This window comes from the organism of the source record quoted next, unplaced genomic scaffold (genome assembly GCF_019419815.1).
Source record: "Pyrus x bretschneideri cultivar Hongxiangsu unplaced genomic scaffold, Pyrus_bretschneideri_v1 Contig2, whole genome shotgun sequence".
NCBI lineage: Eukaryota > Viridiplantae > Streptophyta > Magnoliopsida > Rosales > Rosaceae > Pyrus > Pyrus x bretschneideri.
In genome coordinates, this window is record NW_025999501.1 from 10,916,162 (window position 1) to 10,927,686 (window position 11,525).

Genomic DNA, 11,525 nt, shown 5'->3' on the forward strand with positions numbered 1-11,525 from the left:
TCGGCGATACGATGTCGTTTCTCTTAATGTTTGGTGACTTTAATTTATTTATAGGAAAACTGTTTACAACCTTTTAGAGTAAGGACGTTTTTAACGTTAAAAGTAAACAGTTTTCATAAATAAATTAAAGTCACCGAACACTAAGAGAAACGACATCGTATCGCCGAAAAGGAATTTCAAGGTTTTCTTCCTTGCGACTCACTGGAGCTGCAAACGGACTGGAACCGTGGAGTCTTCGTTAAGAAAGATTAGTGTCGGTTGAAGAGGGTCATTCATTGGCTTTGCGCTTGTATGCTTCTTACTACTCTGCCTCCGATCTTATCTTTCAACCATTCCATCTAGTTTTTTATTTATTTTTAATTTGTTTTGAATTTTTGTTTGTGTTTGGCTGCTGAGAATCGCCGTTTCTACGAAACTTGGAGGATTTTCTGATTGTTTTTTCTCGGCAACCGGACATAGATTGAGCATTCTTCCAATTCCATATTCGATCAATTTATGATTATTTTTATTGGAAATCGAATTGTTTGCATAATCCAGTATATACGAATTACTATCAAATTTGAGGGATATGGTTTTCCTTTTTACACTTGTATCTAAAGGTTACGGTCATTTTTCGCAAGTTGGGTTGTCTATGGAATTGGGTGACGGTGGAATTCGTTCTATGATGATGAGATGAAAATTGTAGTGCATTTTGTCTATTGAACTTTTCTTGATACAACGATATTCTAAACTGCTATGATTTACGGGGAATAGGGATTCAAATTCGGGCAGTTAATGTGGTTGCTTTCTGTTCTTTTGTGCAATCTGGGTTGTCTATGGATTTGGTTCACCGGAGGATTTCATTTTTATGATAATGAGTGGAAAATTGAAGTGGATAGTGATTCGAACTCGAGTGCATGCAGGGGACGGAACTGTTGGAAGGGTTTTTTGTTTTTGAAGCAGTGGTTTTGGGTTGATTAAAGAGTTCTACTTTGGTTGTTAATGTAGTTGTTTTCTGTTCTTATGTAAAAATATTGGTTTTGTTCTAAAAAAATCTCTGAATATGTTGTACTTGTTGTCATGTTTTCTGGATTGGCTTTATCTCTACCCTTTTGTGGAGCAGATGTGATTTATCTTGTGTAAAATTTTTGGCACCAAAAGGAAATTATGGCACTGAGGAAGAAATTGTGCGAGAGATCCAATTTCAATGGCAAAATTATGGACAGCTTTGCAAGGTATTACAGCTTGAAGATGGACTTAAGGAAGCTAAAGCCTATGATTCAAAAGAGAATCCAAAACCGAGCTAAAGATTACCCAGTGCCGGCCATGGTACCGGTTGCCCAGGAGGTCCTTGATTCCCGGAGGCTCGTTATGCAAGGTGTCTCTACTCTCCTCAAAATGGTACCAGTTTTGGCCTGCAAGTAAATTCCTCATCTGCCAAATATTTGTTTACTTATAAAATAAATTCTTTTTAAGCTTTGAACTGCTTGGCACTTTATTGTTCCATCGCATATTTACTGACATGTCATGTCCTGGAATAATACTGACTTTGAAGCTCCAGTGTTTATGTTCTGTATTTCTTGTTTTGGAATAATTAGACCACTTTATCTGAATGTTCCTGACTCCTGAGCTCCCTAAATGTTATTTTTAGGAGCAGCACAAGCTATGTTTTGCAAACTAGATATATCTAATTGACCCTCCGTTCTCCATATAGCTCTTTTTGAACAATTTCTGTGACTCAACGAAAGGCCTAATTTTTGCAGGTTCTGTCCAGAAGTATATATAGGTGAGAAAGGCCACTTAATTCAGACTTGTTGTGGCTTCAAACGTCGTGGCAAAAATCGAGTTCATGAATGGATAGTTGGTGGTTTGAAAGATGTGCTTGTTCCAGTAGAGGCATTTCACCTCGAGCACATGTTCCAGGATGTTATAAAACACCATCAGAGGTTTGACTTTGAACGTGTTCCTGCAGTTGTCGAGCTATGCTGGCAAGCAGGGGCAAATGATGGAAATTATTTAAATTGGAACTCTGAAAGTGATTGTGTTGGCGTTGTTGGAGCTGAGTCTTTGTCATCTGATGAACTGATTCTGGTTGCCAGTGGAACTTTGAGGGCATGGGAAATTCTTAGAAATGGCGTGGAGAAGTTGCTGATGGTTTATCCAGGGAAAGTCTGTAAACATTGTTCAGAAGTTCATGTTGGGCCATCTGGGCATAAGGCTAGGCTTTGCGGAATTTTTAAGTATGAGAGTTGGCAGGGAACCCATTTTTGGAGGAAGGCAAATGTAGATGATCTTGTACCTCCAAAGACTGTATGGCGGCGGCGTCCTCAGGATCCTCAAGTACTTTTGAATGAAGGGAGGGGATTTTATGGGCATGCTCCGGCAGTAGTAGAACTATGCACACAGGCAGGTGCCATTGCACCTCCAAAGTATCACTGCATGATGAAACTGCAGGGTGTAAGTACCATACTTGGAGATCAAAGGTTGCTCCACCCGAATGATCAAATGTAAATGCCGGTTGATTCGAAGGTAGAATATTGAACCTAGCAGAAGCTCCCCAGGACTGTCGGATCACAGATGTGTGTAGAATTGCTTATAGCTGCAACGCTTGATGATCTGAAATGGGAAAACGAAACACCACAAAAGCTCCCTTTAGATGGTCTGGTCTTCATTCTTGAGAATGATTGTAACATCAAATGACTGACAACGGAGTTCAAGATGGGTCGCAAAATCAACTGAACGCGTATTGCCCCCTTCAGTTGGAGCATGAAGGAGCTAATCGAATTTGTAGCTTTGCTTTAGCTATGCATGAGGAACGTGGAAATTTAATTAAGCTTTTCTTGTATTTAATGATGTTTTAGATGGTTAATTCAACTTAATAAATCATTCGAACGCTTATTACTTATGCTTCTCTGTAGATCTTCGGTACTGTGACTAGTTTACGATTGATTTTCAGCTATAGGATTACTGTTCTTGTGCATATCAATGTTTACTGCGATAGACCGTCCCCAGATGCCGCTTGAAGCTGATGTTTCCTGCTCAGAACCATTTGCTTCTGCTCATTGACTGTGCTCGAGTCTTCAGTTTCACCAGAATGCTGGTCGCATTGAGCAAACTCGAGGCAGTTTGTACCACAGGACAAGGGTTGGCCTTGAGAATTAGGGGGCCTAGGCGAGCCTTCGAAGTGGGGCCCTAGAGTTCTCTGACTCCTGACCCTATGTATATTGACATGTGTAAAAAAAAAAAATCACTAAATATATGAAAAAAATTATTTCTACATCAAATATCATTAAAATTAATATAAAAAAAGAAAGATATACAAACATTACTCAAATATTATCCATCTCGCGTTTTTAAATGCAAATGCACTTATTAAGTTAATTTTTCAACCAATTCAAACCGAAAGAGAAGTTCTTACCCAGTATGCCAAATTTCAATCATTTTTCTATTATTACAATGTTACTTATTACATTCAATAAATGAATGAATGGATAAACATAAAGATAATATTTAAGAGAAAAGCAAAAAAGCAAAAATAAGATGGTGGGACTATTTAAAAGGGAGATGACGTGCAACTATAAAAAAGATGGTGGGACCATCTTAAGTAAAATCGTGCAATTAAAATGATGTTGGGAATATGGTTGTCTTCTTCCTCGCATGAGGCCAACCCTGCAACAAAAGATTTTCAAATTCTGACGTTTACATGTAAGCCCGCATAGCTCCAACCCATCTCCTTCCAGACCTACCTAGCTCCTCCTAAAAATTGGGGGCCCTAAGCTATGTTTGGATGAGAATTTAAATCTCTCATCCAAACATAGCTTAAAGGAGTTTTCACATTAGTTTCCGAATGACATTTTAAAAGATTAATTTTCACATAAAAAGGATGGAGATTCCCTCCCCTCCTTTTTTTTCCCTCCCCTTTTTTTTCCCTCCCCTCCCTTCCCTTCTCTCACAGCTTTTCTTCTTCTTTCTCTCTACAAAAATGAAAAAACAAGATGAATCTCAAACATTCAAACATGAGGGGAGGAAAACGAAGGGAATAAAAGAGGAGAGATGATCCTTGTCCCTTTTAGAAATGCTCTTTGTTAAAGCAAACTACCATCTCCTCTGTTTGTCTAATAGAAATGAAGGAGTTCTCGAAAAAAAGATACTTCTGTTAGATTGAAATCTAGTTGGTAGCACACTACAATTTTTGTGTAGTTAAAAGGAAACCAACACAGAGAAAAGAGCAATGGACAGAGTGAAAAAGAGAAGGCCAGCCAAGCTCCCCAAGTTACGGTCACTTATCCATAAAGATACGAAAAGGGACATATACTTTCAACTATTTTCAATCTTGTGCAGTTTGAGAGCACGTTAATGAATGTCCAGAAAAATGATTTGATTTGATATGAAAAATGTGTATTAGGAAATTGTTCAGATTCTTCATCTTCTTGTTGGTGATCTTAGTAATTCCATCTTATTCAATTGGTTGAAATGACAAGATAAGGCCCTGAGCTTATTGATTGCTGCAACATTTGAAATGGCAATGACAAGATTAGGCACTGAGCTTATTAATTGCTGCAACATTGGATATGGCAATGTGGTTGGTTTCGCTTATATTTCACACACATGTATATACAGGGTAGAATTCTCTACCCTTCTATTACCATTCTCTTTTATCCCTTCCATTTACATTCTTCTTTTTATCTTATTTTCTATATAAAAAATTTAAAACAAGATATAGATATGGCATAATCGCAACAGTTTAAATATGAGAGGATGGAAGGGCAGAGAGAATAAGGGCTGGTTTGGTATTGCTGTGCTTTGAAAAAAAAAGTTGCTTCTGCTGTGCTGTGAGAATAAGCTGCTGTGAAATAAAGCAGCAGAGTGTTTGGTAAACTTTTTTTGTAAAAGTGCTTTTGAAAAAAAAAAAATAATAATATTATAGTGTTTGGTAAACTTTTATGTAAAACAGATGTGAAAAAAACCGGTTTTTCAAAGCTGGGTTTTGCAGCTTCTTATTTTTGGCTTTTTTTTCACCCAAAACTGTGAAAAAAAAACTGAAGTTAAATGTTTACCAAACACAAAAACAGCTCCCAAGCTAATCCTATATATATATATATATATATATATATGGGTAATTAAGTTGTTATTAAGTTTTGTCACCCTCATTTACAATTTGTTCTATGTATTTAGGACTACCAAAACTTTATGTCCAACCTCCACAAGCTTGCAGATCAATTCGTTATGAGATCGAATCAACCGGGCAAGAAAAACCGGTTCCTCGAGTTTGCCTTGCAAACCAAGGAAGGAACTCTTCACACTAATGCTCATCTGATATAGTGGTTGGATTGTCATGATCCAACGTCTCAAAATTTGGTATTTGTACCCTTATATATATATATATTAGTTGTGTGACACAATTCATTGTAATTTGGGGTTTTTGTAACATCAGAGAACGCTTCAATCCGCAGCGTTTCATTGATGTGTTATTTCTCTAGGCTTTTTCATGAATTAATGATGGAGGTGACCAAGTGATGGCAAACCTGACAGCAGTCGGTTGTGTCATTGATTACATCTTTCACATTACTATAACATTGGTGAATAACAAAATATTCAATTGCTCGCAATGGCGAGTGAAGACTATTGCCCTTACTCGTCCGTTTTGCAGTCGACGATCTAAAAGATTTCCATCTCTACCGAGTATAACTGTCGTGAGGTAAGCTGTTTGACAAAAGTCCTTCGAGACGAGTAGTGCAAGATAATAATGGGCAGTGAGACGTGGTTTTCGACTATATCTTGCGCCCAATAAGAAAATTTCCTAGATCCGTCACCAGCTGATGTGTGTGTAGCAAGAAATAGAAACACGTTTGGAAGACTTGTTGCCAAAATAATTATACTAGACAAACGACTCTTGTTTCTGCAGAAAGTTGTACGAAAACATTGATTGCCATCGTATGATAAGATTCTTATCCACGATAGTAAGAAACAAAAACCCTACAGTAAAAGACATAAAAGTAGATAGAAACTTTAACCCTACAAGCATTTTCCAAATTAGATCGAAAGGGAATTGACAGCTGCAAAATGAATTTATAATAAATTCGAAATTGAAATCACAAGTTTGGTATATTGGTAGGAGGTTTTTAATTAAACCAACTGCATAAATCCAGCAGCTCTAAAGTCTCAGAGACATGGCTGCTGCTACTTATTTATCCTTCACTTTGATCATTGCCAGCACTTTGTGCTCGTTCGGATCAGTTTCGAGTATTGAAGCTCAGAAACTTACTCTCTCAGTTTACTATGAAACTCTTTGCCCCCGTTGTGCTACTTTCATCGTCAAAAATCTTGCTCGAATTTTCGACAATGAACTCATTACCATTCTAAATCTCAGGCTGGTTCCTTGGGGAAATGCATCTACAAACAATTCGAACAACGCCACTTTTTGTCAGGTCGATTCTCCATCTTCATCTTTTTAATGGGGTTTTTTTTACGGTTTTTTTGCATGAACACTCCTGCATATTCTGTTGCCTTTGTTTCTTTCATCAAAGTCTTGGCAACCAAACAGGTATTATTGTACATTTAGTGTCCGTCTGGTATAATTATATCGTTTGCAGTTTTCACTTTTTGTGTTAGAGAGAGGAAATGTGTATGGTAGAAATGAGTAATGGCCAATTTGGATTAAGGGTGATGGTGGGAACTAAATAAAACTAAAAATCGTAAATGAAATGATTATCGAACAGCCCTTAGTTTCTTGATGACGATTTTTGTCAAATTATACAGCACGGACCAGATGAGTGCAGGCTAGATTCTCTGGAAGCTTGCGCAATTGACGTTTTACATGATGTGGTGAGACCCCTCTCTTTCCATACAATTTATTGCTGCAATGATGATTTTTAATAGAATGTTGGCCGGCATGTGATTTTTTTGGTCTTAAATGTATTCGGATTCGCGTGGACTCGGATGAATTTGTGATGCAGAACAAGCATTTTGCTTTGATATACTGCATAGAATTTCTGGCCATTGAGGGAAGGCACAAGGAATGGCAAACTTGTTTCAGCTCATTGGGATTGCCTTTAAAGCCCGTTTTGGATTGCTACAAAAGTGCAAATGCAACAAAGGTTAACTTCGTTTAGTACTCGTCGAATAGTCGTAGTCGTATCTACCATAATTCGTGTTTATGTCGCGTAAGCTGACAATTGAGGTTGTTAACGCAATGCAGCTTGAACTAAAATATGCGAATGAAACCGCGCACCTCAGTCTGCCTCTTAAGTTCGTTCCATGGCTGGTTCTGAACAATCAACCGATTGGAAATGTTCGTCATCTCTCTTTCGCGTTACATTTTTGGCCTTGATGCATGATTATCTCTCTCAATGTTTTTCGCCTTAATGCAGGACTACGAAAATTTCGCTTCCTATGTATGCAAGGCTTACAAAGGTGTGGCTGTGCCGATGGCCTGCCGATCTGTGCATTTGAAGCAAAAGGCACAATAGAGTACTCTATCGCCGCAGAAATCAATTTCTCAGCTTGCTTGAGTACCTGATTTATATTAATATTCAGGATTAGCACAAATGTTAGAATAGGAAATGGGGTGTGTTTGGAGCTATGAACTCTAGAGCTCGTCCGGTGCGTAGAAGGAATGTGTTTTCATCATGTAATCTATTCTAATCCGATCAAAATGAAAAATCATTCAGCTCTACCGTTGCTTGTACATTGAATTGTACAAGTTCTCCCGTCCAATCCAACTCGAAGCACGAAACGAGCCCTTAGGAATTCACCTATTTAGGATAATGCTTTTCTTGTTTAACCATAAGTCTGAGCAGGTCATTAATCATTCCCTATATAACATCGGATTTGTGATGTGCATGGATTCGCAGGACTTGCTAATTACAAAAAAGGGGTTCTAATTGCAGCTTAATTATGTAGTTTGGGCCCTATTTTTCTTCTTTTTAATCCTTATTTAGCAGAATCCTAAGCCCCTTAATTGTAAAAGAAAAACAAAAGACCGAGATTTTCCGACGTGTAATTATGCATCCTAAACAATTTTGGTAAGTGTCCACATTGCATTTGGGACATCTGTATAATATGAATATATGCTCACCACCCTTAAGTGCTAATTAAGCAAACATTAAGAGCTAAATGAATGCCTTAATGGCTTCTCCTAAGTTGTTCTTCTCCCTTGTTCTTACTCTTGTGCTGTCCATTTCTCTTCCATCGTGCTCTTCCGTTGAAGGTGATCATGGCATCGACTCCGCCTCCCCGCCTTTGTTTCCTCTGAATCCCCAAGTAGCAGACCATCTGAAAGTTGATCTGACTATTTATTATAGCACTTTGCTCAACTGTGCTTCCTTCATCGAGCAATTGCTCAACCTGAACCTTTACCGACATGCTACGATAGTGACTATGAGAAAAAGGAGAGCCAAAATTGGACGCTGCACATTTTGTTTCTGCTCTTACTTCTTAGTCAGGGCTCCAGTTTAAATTTTGCAACGGACCCTCAAAATCTCAAGACCGGTCCTGATATATACAAAAAACAGTATTGCTGATTAATCTATGAATTGGCGTATGCTGCAGCTTATGCTACATTATGTTTTGGAAACCTACATGGTGTAACAAATTCATAAGATCACGTTGGTATCATTACGAATAATTGACCAGCATTATATGTAGAGTTTTAAGATGATCTATTGGTGGTGTACCTTGGTTCAACAGATATGAATGAAACTCAATTTCGAATATATGGCGTTCAAATACGCCCTTCAAACTTCTGCTACAACAAATAGACTGTAAAAACGCAAAGTACACAAGCAAAATGCTTCCATAGGGCACCAACACCATCCCATAATATGAGCCGTCCGAAGGGAAATGCTCAAGATCTATCACGAAGCTATCATCTTCCAAACGCTATCACATGTTTGGAAGGCAGTCGTCTTTGTTGGGTCGAATTCAAACTTCTGAACAATTTTCTTATTGCTATCCAATATATCTGTAATTTTAGGCTTAAGGAAAACAAAGGTGATAGCAATATAAAACAGCCTTATCATATTCTAATAACATTGCAGAAAAAGAATAAACGAACAAATGAATGAACAAATATGCATGTATTAAGTTTCAGCAGTAGGATACAGCCCATATCACGCGATTGATCTTCCAGGTTTGGTATAATGTTTGTGACAGAAGCATACATGGAAAGCTTCCTCCTGTAGATTAGAGATAATATTTCATTGATTAGATATGGATTGTCAGTCTGTCACGACCAGAACAATCCATTTCATGACCAACACAGAATGTATATACTTTTACCGATGTTTTTCAAACCTAAGAATATAAAACACTGAGAATAGAAGAGAAAGAATCGACATAATGTCAGCATCAAACTTCGAAATACTTACTGTTCCCTGAACTCATCTTGCTCACGCCTCTTCAAGTTTCGCTTTTTCTCCTGAACATCAATCCTTTGGCGTTCTAAATCACTAATCTCGTTGCCTATAACTGTGTTGAAGCAAAAGAGAGCCAAATCGACAACCATTGCTAGTCAACCTAAAATTAAAAATCTGACAGCCAACACAACTAAATGTATACTTATCTAAGCTCCTCCATAAGCGAACTTTCTATTTCAGCATCCACATCAAACTCTCTTTGAAGACGGTCTAGCTCTTCATCAGCAACAACCTCCGATTTTGCTGCCTCAGTTTTCTGCTTGCATTCATCTGTCTTTATTTGGTAGTCTGCTTCATATAAGAACTCATCAATCAACGCACATACTGACATACAACATCAACCAAATATATCTCTTCGAACAGCATTTATGAAAGGAAGATACTGCAAATGCATAAAAATTGTTTCCAATCCGCATCACAGATACCGGAAATAATTCAATCGAAAGCTAAACAAAGAATCATAAATTAGACCTAAAAATCCGCCCTTTTCCAATTTCTTGGGGAAATTTTCCCGGAAATACTTTAGAACCCTACATTTTGAGATGGAGCTCTCTGCGGGGGTGTGCATACAGTAATTTCCAAAACTAAACAATCCAATATTTATGTTAGGTATAGACTAAAGAGTTTAGCAGCTTCAAAAGTGAAAAAGTATTACAAACCGACTGAGAATTTTCTGGGTCGTAAATTTTCTCGGGAAACAAAAGGAACACAAGTGAAGAAACAAACCTCGAAGCGAGTTCTGGAGTTCATTGAAATCGGAATCGCAGGAGGAGCGGAGGGCCTCGCGGTGCTGGAGACACTGCGCCAAGTTGTTGATGTCCCTCTCGTCCTTCAACACCTTCACCAGATCGTCGCTGTACGAAATCAGCTTCGAAATTCCAGAAGCTTCTCCCATTTCTCTGAGGATTCAGATTCGCAGCAACTGGTGAGAGCTTGTTGTGAAATTTTCAAATTAAAGAGAAATTGGTGGGAACGAATTTAGGGATTTGCCGTGTTGAATTTAGGGCTCGCCCGACACTGAAATTCCCCTTTCCATCAATAGCGGGAAAATTAAAGTAACAGAATGAGAGAGAGAGAGGGAAATAAAATGTTATATATCTTTTTGTTCTGGTGATTTTACAAGATTGTCGATATGTCCGAGTGGTTAAGGAGACAGACTCGAAATCTGTTGGGCTTTGCCTGCGCAGGTTCGAATCCTGCTGTCGACGCATTTCATTTTTCTTTCTGGGTTTTTTTCAACTAGGAATTTTATTTCTTTTAACATGTTAATTTTCTCATCAATTTTGGATGACTCTTGTTGATATTCTGAAAAGTTTGGACTCCCGTTGAAGGAAAGTTTAGCTGAACAACAGTGAATAATAGTAGCTTTTACTTATAGACACCGTTATAATGCATGCTAGAATCACATGTTTAAACGAATACGGCCACTAAAATGCACGTAGTTAGTTAAGCTACTAACAAGAATTTTATGTTTAGCCCATTCTGTTAGATATTATATATGGTCTAATATTGTTCATTTAAAAATACTTTTTTGTAGGGTTATAGTTATGGAACGAGTTGTATTTAGTTTTTTCGATTAGAGAAGACCTTAGAGTTACCCTACCTGAACCTCCGAGGAGCGCTCCAGTCTCTCCTGGTCACTGATGCACAAGAAATGCTTCATGATGCTTCAACAACATTTTCAGGTTTCCACTGCTCTAATCCCTGCCCCAAATCGCACGTTGATCAGCATTTGCTTACAAATATTTTGCTGGGAAGTTAATGCCTTCGGTTGTTGCAGTGGAAGAATGTTGCCCCGGCGGAGTGAAAAATTCTTGGGATAATTTTTCACAGCTGTAAATTGAATGAATTTGGCTTAAAGAAACTTGTGCATCTGGGGTCATTTGAAGTTAATGTTTCACTCAAGTGTGATGGCACTTTAAACACTTGCGCAACACGAAATTGGTAACTTGTAGCATGCATGGTTATTGAACTTTACATGTAAACGAACATATTTTGACACCAAAAAAGAAATTGAGGTTAAGACAAATCGGCAATAAGAGTAACGTAACTCCTTATAAATAGCTTTTGTAAATTTTTTTAAATTTAATATAGGACGATACTCTACATTATCTCACACGTTTGCGTAGC

The 11,525-nt window shown here is 37.9% G+C and overlaps 3 protein-coding genes and 1 non-coding gene across 7 annotated transcripts; 3 read left to right on the plus strand and 1 right to left on the minus strand.

Annotated features, from left to right (window-relative positions):
• Nucleotides 1-152: 152 nt before the first annotated feature.
• On the plus strand, nt 153-2,884 carry LOC103930160 (APO protein 4, mitochondrial). 4 transcript variants are annotated; one of them, XM_048583531.1, is made up of 4 exons: nt 164-289; nt 1,103-1,171; nt 1,229-1,400; nt 1,743-2,884. In XM_048583531.1, the coding sequence occupies exons 2-4, from the start codon at nt 1,147-1,149 to the stop codon at nt 2,488-2,490; spliced, it is 945 nt and encodes a 314-aa protein (XP_048439488.1). In that variant the 5' UTR covers nt 164-289; nt 1,103-1,146; the 3' UTR covers nt 2,491-2,884. The 4 variants fall into 4 exon arrangements, with proteins under 4 accessions (XP_018498745.2, XP_048439488.1, XP_009337733.2 ...); XM_048583532.1 differs by having other exon boundaries at nt 178-289; nt 1,142-1,171; XM_018643229.2 differs by having other exon boundaries at nt 153-289; nt 1,141-1,400.
• Nucleotides 2,885-6,070: 3,186 nt separating this feature from the next.
• LOC103930161 (gamma-interferon-responsive lysosomal thiol protein) lies at nt 6,071-7,654 on the plus strand. Its single transcript, XM_009339460.3, has 5 exons — nt 6,071-6,407; nt 6,739-6,804; nt 6,936-7,076; nt 7,178-7,270; nt 7,350-7,654. Exons 1-5 carry the CDS (start codon nt 6,150-6,152, stop codon nt 7,446-7,448), a joined length of 657 nt encoding a protein of 218 aa, XP_009337735.2. The 5' UTR covers nt 6,071-6,149; the 3' UTR covers nt 7,449-7,654.
• A 1,016-nt stretch (nt 7,655-8,670) lies between these two features.
• Nucleotides 8,671-10,462, minus strand: LOC103930162 (kinetochore protein SPC24 homolog). The gene is made up of 5 exons (XM_009339461.3): nt 10,122-10,462; nt 9,542-9,683; nt 9,348-9,449; nt 9,082-9,155; nt 8,671-8,941 (listed from the first exon to the last, which is right to left on the minus strand). The coding sequence occupies exons 1-5, from the start codon at nt 10,288-10,290 to the stop codon at nt 8,835-8,837; spliced, it is 594 nt and encodes a 197-aa protein (XP_009337736.2). The 5' UTR covers nt 10,291-10,462; the 3' UTR covers nt 8,671-8,834.
• A 59-nt stretch (nt 10,463-10,521) lies between these two features.
• Nucleotides 10,522-10,603, plus strand: TRNAS-CGA. The gene has a single exon. It is a non-coding gene; the product is annotated as a tRNA-Ser (tRNA).
• Nucleotides 10,604-11,525: the final 922 nt, after the last annotated feature.